The 16,196-nt window shown below is 37.4% G+C and overlaps 1 protein-coding gene across 2 annotated transcripts in view; it reads right to left on the bottom strand.

The window, feature by feature from the left end:
• Nucleotides 1–1,459: 1,459 nt before the first annotated feature.
• Khdrbs2 (KH RNA binding domain containing, signal transduction associated 2) overlaps nucleotides 1,460–16,196 on the bottom strand; it is a 395,206-nt gene continuing 380,469 nt past the window's right edge. The window contains exons 9-11 of one of the 2 annotated variants that reach the window (XR_003378116.1): nucleotides 8,887–9,058; nucleotides 6,873–6,928; nucleotides 1,460–1,473 (exon numbers count right to left, since the gene is read on the bottom strand). Coding sequence is in view for 1 of the 2 variants with exons in the window: in XM_005359887.2 (XP_005359944.1) it covers nucleotides 8,961–9,058 (98 nt within the window). In the remaining variant the exon portion in view is untranslated. Of the gene's footprint in view, nucleotides 1,474–6,872; nucleotides 6,929–8,098; nucleotides 9,059–16,196 lie in introns of those variants that run through there. The other variant, XM_005359887.2, reaches the window with a different exon arrangement.

Raw genomic sequence — 16,196 nt, 5'->3', positions numbered from 1 at the left:
TACGACTATTTTGTCTATGACAAAACTGCAGCTGAGAAAGTTAAAATGATTTTGTTCACACTCCAGTTCATTCCTTGTTTTCCTGCCAGTTTTTTACAGCATTCATCCTCACATATACATTAACCTTAGCAGACTGGGTTTTAGATAACTTTGTCCCTCTAAAACTGAAAGTCAGTTCACTTCTGTGGGTTACAGTTCCGTGCATTTAACCCACATGTGGCGATACACAACTGTAATCCAAGTAGGTGTGATACTGAGCCAGGGGCATCATGATTTTGCAACCAGCCTTTGCTCAGCAGGAATTTGAAAGCAGCCTTTTCTTCATAATATGATCTGCTATGAACAAATGAAAATACTAAATCCAAACCTCTGGAATGTGGGCTGTATTTATTGACTAGCATCTTAGTTAAGACAAACAAAAGGCATCTGAGGAAGGGGAAAAAAGAAGGTAAAGAAGATAAAGTAGAAAAATTGTCCTTTTAAAGAAGTGATATTATACACCTGAATTTTACATTAGGCCTTCTGTTCACCAACTTCATTACACGTTATTTTAGCAATCATAAAACTGAATCATTAAGAGCAGAATAAAACAAAATAAAGCTTTTCTGAAAATTATCTATTTACTGTCGAATATGCCCTATTTGGAGACAATAGTTTTTAGTGGTCACTAGAGATAATAATAAAAAAATAGACAAAAAGTTAACAGCTAATAATTCAATGTATTTTAAAAGGTTATCGATGATAAAAGAATCCCAGAGAAGTTTCTAGGAAAGTGTGATATATGTGTATTTAAATATCATTCCCCCAGGGTGGGGTGGACTGAGAGATGGTTCAGCAGTTAAGAACACTCAAAGCTCTTTCAGAGGACCCAAGTTCAATTTCTAGCAGCCAACGCTGGTGGCTTCCAGCCACCTCTAAGTCCAATTCCAGGAAATTATGATGCTTCAGGCTTCTAAGTGTTGCCTATATTCACATGTGCATTTCCACACTAACACACACACACAATTTAAAAGATAAATCAAATCATAAATAAAATATTGTTCATATATCTAGTAGATGACAAAAAGCTCACCAGCACTATTTTATCAGGAAAATGCAAATGAATTCCCAATGAACTATTATCACACACCCAGTAAGTAGGACTATTATAACAAACAAACAAAAAAACACCCTTGAACCCTTTTTATGCAATATGAGTTCACACTGTCATTATATAAAATACTGTGAAAGTTGAACCCAAACTAAATAAAATTATGGTACAGTCCCACAATTTTACTCGCAGGTAGACCCAAAGGAAATAAAATGCACATGTTGAGGAAATACCTGCACTCCTGTGTTCAATGCAGCTCTACCCACAGTAGTCAAGACATGGATAAACCAACATGGCCATCACCCGATGAACAGGTAGAGTAAATGTCGTCCATGTGCATAGCTATTCAGTCATACTATTCAGCCATACAAAGAAATGAAGTCCTGTCATTTGAAACAACAGGATGGAATTAGAGATTATTACATGAGGTGAAATAAAACAGGCATATAAAACAATGTGTAGAATGCAAATGGTTGATCTCCTGGAAGTTGAGTGCTGCGTTGAGGGATGAGAGGGTTGGGGAAATATATCAGCATTTGCTAAGTTATGTGTCGACAGGAACAAGATGCTCTGCTGTCACAGTTCAGGGCAGTGACTGCACACAACAGCCATGCTACTGTGCACTGCTAAAAGCCAGGGAAATGGGTTACCGTGTTTTCATCACTAGACAAGATACTTGAGCTGATAGATATGTTTGTCCTGACTTAAGCATTACACACTATAATATGCACCAATTTATTATATTGTACCCCATTAGGATGTAAAAAAACTATTTTTATGTTGTGGTTAGGATAAATTTAAATAGAAAGAAATAGTGAGAGTTGGTACATGATCTCACAAACCTTTCTCCCAAGAAGAGAACTTGAGTTTCTCTCTTGTCATTTTCTTATGTCACGTGTTACTAAGAAAGTGACAGGAGGCATTGGGAAAGGAATGTCACTGTGACCTCAGAGAATGTCAAGAACTTTACAAAGGCAGGCTATGAGGTTACAGGATAGAGAATGAGATATTCCCACATGGGTAAACAGAGCGAGACAGGGGAGGGTAAGCATCACCACCAGTCTAAGGTACTCTAAGAGACACTAGGGTGTCAGAAAACTAGTGGGACCTATCTCAAGGAAGATGCTGAGAAGAGGAGGCATCTCTCTCAAGTCTCTCCCTTACGTAAATAAATAATTCATTCTATACTACTGCAGAGTGGAGCATGGTGGATCAGAAACAAAGCATTATTGATGTGTAGCTGGCCAACCTTGTTTAAAGGAATGTTTGTGCCCTCTCTCTCTCTCTCTCTCTCTCTCTCTCTCTCTCTCTCTCTCTCTCTCTCTCTCTCTCGTGAGTGTGAGTAAATAAGATAAACCTGAACCTCTTAAGATGTGTAGTGTGTGGGAACCAGACATCTTATTTCCTCTCAACCCCTTTCCTCACCAGGTACAAAATACTCAGTTGTAAAATGCATATTAAGTCCAGTGACCTTTCTTCTGTCACTGTAAACAATCTTTCAAGAACCAACTAATATATTCTGCATAGGGAGCCAGGAAATTAACCTCCAAGCTAGATGTAGAATACTAGTGTATGTCAGCAGTGACACCGCTGTTTGTCAAATCAGCTCTTGATCAGGATATCAGAATGTCTAGACAAATGGAGCATGTTACCTTGGAGTAATTTTAAAGAGTGTTCAAGATGGGCTGTTTCCCTCATTTGTGATCTTAATACATGATTGTATGGCTACACAGAATTATTTCTGTGTTGAAATTGACCCTAAATGTTTTTTTTTTTAAACCGAGTTCTGATCTTTGATTGCAGAACAAAAGCCTGGAATTGCTTTCATTTTTAATTATGTGAGAGTTTTATCATAGTGTCAAATGGAGCTTAGACGGTAGATGGAATCTCTGGCTCTACAAAAGGCTGCAGCCGTGCTTTGTGACAACCGGGTGATGCTTTCACCTGCATATTTCAGCCATGGAGTCAGGAATTTTAGAAGAATGATAGTTGGGGAAATAGCATAATAAAAATCCATTTCAAAGGAAAAGGAAAACACTACAGTGTGTTTTTAAAAGGTATTCATTTTATTGCTATAGAATAGATATTAGGATAAATTTGTTTGGGGTTTCCATATTTCCAATCAAATGTCTTCAAAATTATGACTCTCTATATGATTATTTTTAAATTTATTTATAATTGTGTGTGTCTGTCTATGTGAGTGAATGCCAGAAGTATGCAGGTCCTCATGGAGGCCAGAAAAGGGCTTTGGATCCCCTGGAGCTGGAGTTGCACGAGGGTGAGAAGGACCCCAACTTGGATACCTGGATCCAAGCTCAAGCCTTCTCTAAGAATGTCAACTGTTTGTAACTTCTGAGCCATTTCACCTGCCCTTTTCCATTTAATTGTTAAAAATACAAATTCTCAAACAATAAAAGAGTAAAAATAACAATAGCAAGTGGAAAGAAAACTTTCTTTTCCATATTCCCTTTGTTTCTTATTAGCAGCATAAAATTAATGTCTGTTCTACAGAATTGAACTTTATTCTAGGTATTTTATTTAAAATTATATATGTCTAATAGTTGTGTTTATGTATAACTTCTGGTTCTATATTTGGCACGTGTGATTAAAACTGAAAGGCGGTATGATTACTGCTATTATTTTTGATGTTCTGCCCTATACTACATATTAATCTATACAGAATTAATTTATAAATTGCCTTACGATTGCACATTCCCACACATTTACTGCAGTATATTTTCAGTAAAAAGTATGCCTTCCCACGGAGCCTGCTGGAATGGCAAACAACATTCTTATTAACAGGTGCCATCGTATCGGAACTTGAACCTGAACATTCTGCCCACTCAGACTCCTGACCAGTGTTTTGTATTCCCATCAAAGCCAGACAGAATCAAACTCTGAATATGTCTATGTTGGATGAACTCAGAGAGAAGGCTATAAAGGATGTCTTTCCAAGGGTATGTGTGGTTTTGAAAATACAAGCCCAAGTGATTTTAAATGAACCACTAAAGGAGTAAAGGCCATATTTTAATAACGTATTTCTAAAACATTGACTTCTTCTATTGAATTTCCAAGAATGTTTCTATGTCATTTTAAGTCAACTTCATTAAAAATGGTTAGTTTAGTTGTTATCAAGCCAAATGGCTTTGGGTCCATTAATAAACTAAAGGTGAATACTATCTAAGTATTCAAAGACTTGGAATCACTGGCTAGGTTCTCAAATGCAAACAAATTGATTCTAATTTAGCTAAGCTTGAATAGAATGAAACTTGGACAAACGCAGGCACAAAAGTTTCTTAATACCTAATGCTACTATTATTAAAAATACTTTGTTAATGGCTCAGAATTGGTATTTTAACAAGTACCCAGGTATCGTAGGATTGTCAGTTCATTCATGGAAACTTCACTGTCCGAAGGAATCCATATATAAGTTCACAGAGAGCTTCAGAATGTATGTAAACAGAAAGCACAGAGATTGATTTGAAGTGTGTCATGCAAATTCTACCCCATGCATGAGGTGGTTTCAGACATGAGAATATTTACTATATTTATGAGTTATCACTATGTGCTCCTCAGAGCAGATATGATGTTGGCAGCAGAACTCAGCAAAGCTTTCTGTTGCATATGGGAGAAGCATCCTGTTTGGAACACTGGGTAAAAGACTGTCATTCTAAACTAGTAGAATTTTCATTCCCTGGCTCCAGAGAATTCCAGTGTATTCATTTCTAATTATTTAAAGAGTTGGAAAATTATTCAGTAAAAAAAATCAGCTATGTATATGCAACATCATGTTTTTCTATTCCTAATTTGAGTTCACATTACTCTACAAATTCTTCTAGGTAGGAAAAAATAATCTTAGGCTCACCCAACCAATTTATGCCTTGAGTTCCTGTATAATTCAAGGGATTATTTTCCTCCTTTTCATTCAGTGGTTTGATTTTGAGTCTTGGAGGTGGCAGGGACCAACTGTTCTCTCTTTTCCACTTGGTTGTGTCCACTGACATTTCTGCACCATAGTCAGCATGGGTCCTTGACTTTCTGGAGATGACTGCATGTTTGCCAGACTCTCCTCGCCTTTCTGAAGAAGGCCTACGCGTGTGTACAGCTCTTCCAAACACCCTGGTCCTTGCTCTTTCTAATAAGTCAAGGGAAACATTCTACAGCATCTTCCACAAGACGGTGGGTGAGTTCTGTGACATGGGAGAGGTTCTGGAAGACATGCTACCAGCAGGATCTGCTTGAGATTGAGGTGTCCAAAGCTATGTAATCCTGCTATAGAATAAATGAGAGTCAGGCTAGCTCATACATCTACAAGAACAATTAGATTATTATACATAAGGACTAGTATATCACTATGGCTGGGATTCTTTCATTGTGTTCTCAAGTTATCAAACCCCACTGCTGGTTGAAAGAAGCAGGGTATCTCATTCTGAGTTGCTGCCATGTACTTTATAAAAACATTTAGAATTCTAATTCTAAATAATTTAATTTTTTTTCTCGGTAACTTTGAATATCTGAGTCTACAAAGGACCTAGAGCTGAAACTCAGAGAGTGTTCCGTAGTTACCTGAACAACTTGAATTTGGAGAAACCACGTTACAAGAACACATGCTCAATAATTGCCAATGGCTCCAAGGGGCTTTTACCTTGTTTCCCTGAGGATGTTTTCTCTCTAATGCCCCTCCCTCCTTGCTGCATTCCTGCAAGGCACTGCTCACTTGAAAATCTCCTGGGCTGTGGGTTGAAAAGGCATTTACAACAGTGCATTGCCATCCCAAAGGTCTTTTTCCTCCCCATGGAATAGAGTATCCTCTTTTTTTTTTCCCAGTCCATCCACGTTCTGGAACCCACCCCAAGCACTAGTGCCCTGTGAAGCTTGACCCAAAGAATGAATATTTATAGTTAAGAAGCACAAAACCACACAAATCAACAAAATGATCAGAGACAGAAAGCTTGGGGCTTTTAGTCCTTCCTCAGCCATTGCACACAGACATTCCAGTACTCTTTGCCTGGGGTTAGCCTGCGGATTTCATAACCATCTATGTTTTGATTTTACTCTGTTTTATTGGCTAATATTTTCATCTCCTTGGGTATAGAAGTTAGGCCTCAGTTTCCTCTAGGAAATATTTGCTAGCTAATAAACTATTTGCTAACAAATAAAATGGTAGCTGAGAAACAAGCATTTTTCTTTTCTTTCTTTTTTCTTTCTCTCTTTCTCTTTCTTTCTCTTTCTTTCTTTCTTTCTTTCTTTCTTTCTTTCTTTCTTTCTTTCTTTCTTTCTTTCTTTCTTTCTTTCTTTCTTTCTTTCACAAGCAGTTTTTTAACAACGAGATCCAATTGGGAAAGCCCCGGTGGTGTTTTCTTGATTGGCCAAAAGGGTTGCAGTTGTTGGCTTAATTGTTTGGATACCTTTATCTTTCCCCTAAACCTTCTTAAAGATTTTCTGCTTTTGTGTCTTTAGAGTATTAAAAGTTTTACTACTGTGATGGTGCAATTGAGAGACTAGTTTGTAGAAGAAGAGTTGATTCCAAAAAAAAAAAAAAGGCTAAATATTAATCACTACTTCTTAGTTCATTTGGCAAGTTCTTAAGTAACTGTAGAAAACTATGCTGTCAAGCTTTATCTTTTATGCAAAGATAAAAATTGGTCAGTTCTTTAACAAAAATCTAAGCTTTTAGAAGTATACAAAAACGTGGCTTTTAGAGTTTTAGCCTGCTACTATAGCTTCAGGCTGTGTTGTAATTTGGTAAAGATTATGTCAAACATGACAATGGTCTGCTTACCTTTATCCTCCTTAGCCCATCACATCTGCTACCACTTATGTGTTCTTTGTGCGTACCTGAAATAGTAAGAAAGAATAGAAGACGAAAACATAACTAAGCAGCATGCTTAAAGGGCAAATGTTAACAACTTTAATTGATGACAGACACACACTTCATAAAACTATTAGCATGCAACTCCAGCTGCAAAAACTAAACAGCAAAATGCCTCAGCTGATACGCAGCAAAAAAAGTAAACCAATCACATTGACAAAAAGCCACCGTAAACAAAAAAAACTATGTTTAAAGGAGTAGTAGTTTTGGTATTCATCCCTACTATCAAGTCTTTCGCTTTCTTTTTCTCCATCAAAATTTAGCTTACGTTTGATGTTAGCAAGAGTTGCATTACTGTTATTGCTAATTTTAGTTCTTTTTATTACCTTGAGGGTTATATATTGTAAAATAATTTTGGTGCCTCTAGTTAATGTTGATTAGTTGTTTTAATAGCCTATAGACCTATTTGTTATATTTTTGTAGGTTTACTTTTTTAACTATCAGGAACTTAATAACTGAGAAGATTTAACATTGCTGTTGCATAGGCAAACTTACAGTGACTATGTTAGTGTTACCTGTTTAACGTTAAGTCATCCTGTGAGTCCTGCGACATATTTCCTTAATAATCATCAGCCATCAAGTCTGATAGTCTCAAAAGAAAAATCAGCCCTCTAAAGTGCCTTCAAGGGCGGTGATATTTAGCACTGAAAATTACAAATAGAGTTTTTGAGGTTGAATAGCAACAACTAGCCATTGACACTGATGGTTCGTTTGTCAGACAGACTGTTAGAAACTACGCAAATGAAGTGCACACACTCCTTCGAGTGAAAACAATAACGTGAAGAATCTACGCAATGCTTACATGTTGGATGGGATATTTAATGTGCGGGGAAACTCAAAGGTTGAAGAACTAGGCATTTAGACAGTGGTAAGTGGTAATCTTACCTCTTTATACTCCATTACTCTTTCTCACGAGAGACATGCTAGTGCAAACAAGTCAATCAGAATTTGTGTTTAGCAAGATAGATCTTAGAGGATAGTTTAAAATCCATTTATTATTCTAAATCCATTTCTTCCATTAACATGTTATACATTAGTGTTTACTAACCATGATTCATGTAACAGTTTAGTTTGTTAACTTTTAAATTATTTAACCAACCAAAAGTTATTAATACATTTTAAGTATTACACAGATATCTTAAAACAGGCTTGGGTTCATTTTTGTAATTTTTAAATAGAAACCATTTTAGGCATCTCTTGAAGAAGAAATAAAGCAGGCATTTAAAGTTAGAAAACAAGGAATTCCAAATTTAGTTTTTACAAAAGCCTTCAGCTTTATTGACAAATTATGGCAAACATATTTGACAAATTGTGGTTCCTATTTAGAGAGGCTTACACATGGAACTTTATGTGTGTTTTTTTTCTTTTTTTTTAAACAAATACAGGTTAAAACACTGAACAAATTCAGTTAGCTACATACATACAGTAGCTGCTTCTTTTCAACCCCATTAAAACAGCATTTAAAAATTAAATTTACAACTTAATATTGAACATCTCCATCTAACTAACAGATATTAAAAGACAGGTTAAAACATCTTATCTACAACTTTATTATCAGCTAGTTCAAAATCATATTACAGTCTTTTATCAACCCTAAACAAAGGTTCTGTTAGTTGATTGAGACTCAAAATCTGCTAACAGATTCATGCTGTTTCTTACAAAAAAGAAAAAGGAAAAATAATACAAAAACAAAAAGGGGAAAGGCGTTTTACACACAACAGTTAAAAAAAACAATCAAGAGATTTCATCCTACTGAGTGGTTTATAAACTATGCTTGCCAATGAGTTTTGCAGTCTGTTTTGTAAAATAATACTAGCGTCATTGTCATGTCAACAGTATAGGGGGAATACAAGAAATAGGTGGGGGAATTATGAGCAGATATCTCTAGATAGAAAAGACAAACAAACAAAAAAAGAACTATTACTTGTCTTGTTGCTGTTTATGTGGAGACCAGAGGCTATAAACTGTCTTTGAGGAGCTCACAGGTGAAGAGGACCTTCAATATCTACCATAGGGGTGTTCCCTGTATCCCCCTCTGGCTGACCTTGATGGTGGTGCCTTCAGGCTGGAGCGAGTTGTGGCCCATTCTTCTGTTGCTATAAGTAAGAGAAAGATAGTGACATAAACATAACTTCACAATTACAGATAAAGTCATTCAGGAAACAATGGTTAACTAACACAAAGATAATAAAATGATCTCAACGATGAAAGCTAATGCCTAGGACTGTTTCAGAAGGCAAGTCTATGCCAAGGATATGTACAAACTGAATTAAAAGTCCCTGTTTTTTGTTTTTTGGTTTTTTTTTTTTGCAAAGAAGAGAAAGTTTAAGTACTAAGATAAATTAACATTTTATAATGTGTTAGATTTCAATACTACAACATTTCAAAAAGGGTATAAATGCAATCTTGTCTTTTAATCTTTCGATACAAACTTCTAAAACAAAGTGCACATAGTAAATCAGTTGTTCTTAGTCCCTGATTATTTTGAGACTCAAAGAGGACTCAAAGCAAAACAAAACAAATGCCTATTCTCTTTCCCACAAGCCAATGAATTGAAACACTCTGTAGTGCAGGATCTGTGTATTGTCTCTTTTCAGTGACTCTTATCTGGTTCAGAGTTGAGATCTAGGATAAGCTTCTTTAGACAAAGTGGAAGATGAGCAGCCCACAGGGCAAAGAAAGTTGAAGTAAGTGTGTAGGTACAGAAAGATTTCTCATATCCTCTTTTCCATAAGACACTCAGAAAACAAAAATGGGTCTTAAGAGACGACAAAGAATCCTCTGTGACATGGAACATAGTCTATACTCATTCCCCTAGAACAAGAACCAAAAATCAAAAGGCAGCTGAGTTTTTGAGAGCTGTGGGAAATAGAGACTGTAAAGTCTGTTTTCCCAGAAAATGAACCTGTTCTTCCTCCCCATAGCTTATGGTTGGACTTATTAGGACAATATGTGATTCCAGAAACTAGCACAGATTGGTAATTCACTCAAAATTCACTCCTTTAAAGACAGACATTGGACATGGAGAAGGCAAGTACCAGAAAAAAAAACACACTTGTAAAACCAGACATATAGAATAAATGAAAATATCAACTGAGGAGTTCCCACGAAGGACAACTGGTCCAGGTTCTCTTTCCTATGATGCTCCTTGCAATTAGTTTTTTTTTTAAAGCTTCTAGAAAGGGACAAGAAAATCTTAATTTCCAATATAAGATAATAACCTTCAATTTTGTAAAAGCAATCCATCATATATCATATGTGAAAAAGATTGCATCTACATAGCTGTTTCTGAGATGGTCATGGAGACATCAGTCTGACAACTGATAGTCAAGACAAGAAGTCTGTGTTCCCTATTTGAGACTTTGGCGGTTGGAATGAGATGATCCCCATTGTCATAGGCATTTGCATCCTTGGTCCACAGTGGCAGTGCTCTGTGCAAAGGCTTTGGATATGTGGCCTTGCTGGAGTAGACATGTCACTCACTGTAGGTGCCTTTGTGAGCTTGAAGACTCTGCATTGCATTATCTTACATTGTGTTACATTCCACACACACACAAAGTGATCCTAACCTGAGTTAACTATGAAATCTCCAAGGAGCCAAGATCAGAAATTAGAGAGAGAAGGAGGTAGCACAGACCCCCTTTGGTGGATGCTGAGAGAGATAAAGGTATATGATGTGGGAGTGTCATATATCAATCTGTTGATTTCATTGGTTAAGCAATAAAGAAACTGCTTGGCCCTCATAGGTTAAAACATAGGTGGGAGGAGTAAGCAGAACAGAATCATGGAAGAGGAAGTGAGCTCAGACTGACAGCTCTCCTGAGAGAGACGCCATGCTCCCCGCTCCCAGGTGGGCACATGTCATGAAGCTCCTCTGACCCAGGATGGATGTAGGCTAGAATCTCCCTGGTAAGCCACCTCGTGGGCTACAGCAGATTATTAGAAATGGGCTAGTCCATGTGCGAGAGTTAGTCTAGAAGAGGCTAGATAGAAATGGGCCAAGCAGTGTTTAAAAGAATACAGTGTCCATGTAATTATTTCAGAGCATAAGCTAGCAGGCGGCCGGGGTGCTGGGGACGCAGCTCCGCCACTCTTATTACTACAGGTATAGTATTTAGAAATCCATGTGGATAGCTGCTCCTTTAGGAATCTATTTCCTAGATGCTAGGGTTTCAAAAAATTTTCAAATTTACTACAAGGTTTGGTTTCACAGCCAATTGTTTTTAGTCCCATGATGCTATTTCAAAGCCACTTAAAAATATCCTCGCAGCGAAGCTTTAAATTGTCTGTCTTTTTGTAAATAATGGAGTAGACACGGTGCTCTCGACATCCAGGGGATTGCTGTGTGGGAAACACAAGCTGGACTATAGAGTAAATGAGGAGCAAATTACTTCTCAGAGAGGGCACTAAATACGTTTCTGCCACATTGAAATGACTAGAATTCCATAGAATTTAGAAAACATAAAATGATTCATATTTATCTATGGATACCAAGGTATCATCAACCTTTTATTATGATGCATGCTATTATCCTATGTTCTGCTTGTGAACACAGTCAAGGACAACTCGGGAAAGAACATGTGTAAATCCTCAAATATTATGGCACATTTACAGCTAGTCTTTTAGGAAAATGTTCAGGAAAGTAGGGAGGAGGGAGCCACTAACTTTCATCATTTATCTGAACTGAGATTGAAATCCAACTGAGCAAATCTACAAATTCACAGTGAAATCAGGTGGAATTTTATGTATCCCAGGTCATTCTTTCTCTAAAGACTTTCCTAGATTAATTATATTGTATCATCTTGCCTTATTTCTAAAGTGCTCTTTGAGATCTATAAGGAAAGAGACTTTGTACAAAGACATAAGCATAGTAGAACAACAGAAATGTAAAGTCCATCTAAATCCATGGTGCTACTAAACAAGGGAGGAATTTTTAAGCCAATTATGCGAAAGAAATCAAGCAGAGGCATTGCTAACAACTTGATTTTTCTGTGTAGATATGTGAGATAGTGATTTTTAAATAAAAACTTACTCGTTGTTTTCCTTTGTGAGTGAGTAACGTATTACCTCATAAGTTGAGCTTCCCAGAATGCCTGGAGTTCATGTAAGTTGCATGCAAATCAGTGTCCTTGAGAAACACTTCACTTTGGCTGGAGTGTAAACCTTTCGGGTTACTCTTCCTGTGCACTAAATGTTTCTCAGATGACCTGCACTTCCCCATCTCAAATGCTCTGCTCAGCAGATTCAGGCCCACAAAGCCTCATGCAGACCATAATAATCTGCTCTCCTTTCTGCAATGAAACTAGATACTTCGGGGAGCATTCATGGTGGGAAAGAAAAAGCTAGACAACTTTTAAAGCTGCAAAACTGGGCTTTTGTTCCCGATGCTTTAAACATTTAGTTTCTGGGTGTGCATGAAACACGGGCATGAGGAGCCCCTTAAGAATGTTGGTACCATTAAAGTACATGGAAAAGTAAAGTTTTAATATTTGGGCTCCAAAAAGTAGATATAAAACATCACATTCAGTGTACATTAATTTTGAACCATTTCACCAAATGTCACAGAGATTTTTTTTTTTTTTATGAGGGCTCAGATAATGTGTCCATGCTTTGGTAATTCTAGATATAGATTTGCATTTCTAAAACTCACATAAGAATCCTGGTGGGGAAAGGAGAGGTTTAAACTTACAATAAAAATGGCTACTCATGCTGTTCTTTTGTGTTACACTGCAGATTTATATTCAAAAGTCATCAGTAAGGGTTGTAGCTTGGACATGAACCATCCTCTTAAAAGTCACACTGCTAAAGCCTTCTTTGCAAGCTAATGGGCTCCTGAGATTTGATTGGCTCATCAGGACTTTATCTTCATCACCAGATTAACCCACAAATATAGTCCTAGCTGAATGCACTGTAGGAAATAAGTGAGTGAGGATAAACCCTGGAAAGGTAAATCCTTCCATTGCCCACTTTCAGTCTTTCTCTCTGCCTGCATTCCTTCTACCTGCCATCACTTCTGCCATGATCGTCAATGGACTGAAACTCTGAAACCCATGCACCTTTTCTCCATTAGATGGTTCTTCCTAGATTTTCACACAGATGAAGATATAACCCAACAGGGAACCTAAACCAATCACCCTTGTCAAAATCTGCTTAGGGTATCAGGAAACATAGTTATGTGGCCGAGTAAGACTTATCCTTGCTCTGGGCCATGTCATAGAAAAGCTTCCTTCAAATATATACTTGCTGGTTGCTTTCAAGCTCGTCCTAAAGGATATGATACTCTTGGAGACTATGCAGGTTTAGTAAGCCATGATATCAATTTCTCATTGTCTCACAGATCATCAGTAAGCTCACAATTTTCCTGTAAGGTATGGACGACTATCCTCTACCTTAAAACTACGAGGACAGGGGCAGTAAAGACCAGTGGGCTGAGTTGGGAGAAGAAACAGCTTTCTCCCTTTGCTGTTTTACTTTGGCATGGTGTGATGTTTTTGAGAAAGGGGCTCATGTTGTAGTTCAGATTTGCCTGAAATTTGCTACATAGCTCAAACTCTCTATACCAGTGATAGAGGGGTCTATAGTGACTCACTCTTCTACAAGGAGAAGACCGAAAAGTTTTAATTAAGTATCTTCTTGTTAGAGTTCAGGTCTCATCTCAATAAAAAAAAAAAAAGGAGACTAAGCAGCCAGCTGAAGAAAGGATTAACCCTATGGAAGGTAGAAAATAAAACGGTGAATGGTGCTTGAACACAATTGAGAAGCTTGTCACATTTGAGTGTAGACTGTAGTTTAATGTTGGTCCAGTTTCATCAAAAGCTGAGGAATTTGTTCACAGACTTGAAAATTCATGAGGACAGCATGAGAAATAACACATGGGAGAACCAAATAGTAATTTAAAGTACTAAGTTACAGTCCTTCCGTTTAGTTCAGTGAAGAAGATAGGCATGTTTACGTTGCTTCATGGATAAGAAACTCAGCTCCTAGTTACCTGCTTCCTTCACAACTCTTTTTTCTTATTATACAGTGTTTGGTCAGAAAGACACTCAGCATAGCACTCAGTAAACAAAGAAAGAAACAAACAAAAACCAGGTTTTAAGCTCCATAATCTGCTCTGAAGGACTGTGTTTCCACGTTCCTCTGTTGGTTGCTCTGGAGATACAATTGCCACTCTTGCACCCTATTGTTAACCATCCACAGTACTATCTCATTGTGTACCCCCAAACTGGGGTGTGGTGTCCAATGAACTTTTCATTCATCCTCACCACGTGTCCTCTTCTCAGAAGAGCTTGACGCAGCTCATCAAGAGTGAAAAGTCGCCTTTCATTTTTTTTCTAAGCTTATCAGTGTAATTGAAAGTTCACCGTCTCTACCATAGGCAGACGCTGCCTTAAGCTGTCTAATTAAGAGTGGAAAATTCAAAATAGAATCTAAATCTTAAATATACCCGATGTAAAAACTTACCAAATAGAGCAATGAAGTAGTGAGGCTCTGGGGTGTGTGTGTGTGTGTGTGTTTGTGTGTGTATTCACTATTTCTGGGTATACAACCTGTACAAAACTGAGATCAGCCTTCACATGTTAGCTTTTGTCTTTCATCTTGTTGGAGATAAACCAGGCTTTTAGGCTCAGTGGGATCTACTGAGTCTGCTCTGCACACCCCTAGAAAAGAAGCACTGGGATCATAGGCAACTGTGTGACTGCTACAGCATTCAGCTTCCACTTAAGTTCTGAGGGTCCTGACTCAGGTTGGCAGGCTTGTGTGTCAAGCACATTAGCTCACTGAGCCATCTCCTCACCCCTGCTGGCTCAGACTGTGTCACCTCTAGGGGAAATGATATCCTTGATTATCAGGGCTAATTGTATTAGATGTCCATTAGGTGCAATCTCTGAAATATTATGAGGGGAAATTAGTTTCATCTGAAGCTTATAAAGGAATTTTAAGATACTTTGGGAACACAATTCCAGTAGGCTGTCTTTCAGTTAAAAAATAAAGTTTAAATTTTTACATTGAGAGGAAATAACTGCGCTGATGTGGAATATTGCTTTAACTAGGTAAAGATGTGTTACATCTGTTAATGTTATGGAAATTACTTTAACAATGTAAAGATGTTGTGTTTGTTTATGCTGAACTTCTTTAATGACATAAAGATGTGTTGCTTTGCCTGCCTAAGGCACATGATTGGTCTAATAAAAAAGTAGGAGGAGACATCTAGGCTCCAGAGAGAAGAGAACAAAGGAGAGAGGGAGGAGGCAGGGGCCAGCAAGTCAGGCAGCCACCAGTCAGTCAGACATGGAAGCACTGGGGAAAGTAAGACACACAGAATGAAAGAAAGGTAAAAATCCCCGAGGCAAAATGCAGATGAAGAAAGCAAGGTTAAATTATGCTGTAAGAGTAACGGGACAAACATAAGCTAAGAACGAGCATTCACAACTAATAAATCTCTGTGTCATGATTTGGGAGCTGATTGGCAGCACATCGAAAGCCTGTTACACTACACGATATTATTCTTAGGAGTACAAAAAGTTTCAGTATTAAATCCTAGGACAAACAAATCCTTTAAATGTATTTTATTTTCAGTGGCTTTTACATTCTTGGTAATTGTAGAAAACTCATCTTTTGTAAAATCAATTTCTCAAATGTGTATCTCTATTTACTGTTAAATATAGCAGGCTTTTGTTCTTCAATCCCAGGGCTGGCATGAATGCCAGTTGGCTTCATTTTCTTTAGCTGCTTTCACAGATTAATCAATGCAGGCTTATTTTCACACTGGGATAATAATCATCTAGCTCCTTAACGAAAAATGAGGATGTTCGTGTTCTGCAATCTACTTGGAGTGCAGCACTCCAGTGCCCTGGATTGAAATACAGCTCCCGATTTCTTTTTGCTCCCATCCATTTCAAGACAGTGTATTAATATTATCCTCTTTGGTTCCACACAGCTGTCATTTAAAATGCCACTAACGAGTGGATGCATAATTAGCTCTCTGGTTCATACATTAACTACATTTTAATAAACAACTCTTTTCTCTGAGAAGATGATATCGCTGTCCATTCGTAACCGTCAGTCTCCTAGAGAATGAAGAGGGTGTTTCTCATGTGAAGTCTTACTTGGGTAAGCTAATGCTTGGCCTGTAATTAAAATACATCCCCATTGAATTATAAACTATTCAGACATATCCAAAATCATTTTCGTAATTCTGACTCAATTAGAAAATATTATAGCTAGACAGAAACT

Source organism: Microtus ochrogaster, linkage group LG2 (genome assembly GCF_000317375.1).
Source record: "Microtus ochrogaster isolate Prairie Vole_2 linkage group LG2, MicOch1.0, whole genome shotgun sequence".
Classification (NCBI taxonomy): domain Eukaryota; kingdom Metazoa; phylum Chordata; class Mammalia; order Rodentia; family Cricetidae; genus Microtus; species Microtus ochrogaster.
The sequence above is the reverse complement of the archived record's forward strand: the minus strand, read 5'-3'. Positions and strand labels throughout refer to the sequence as shown.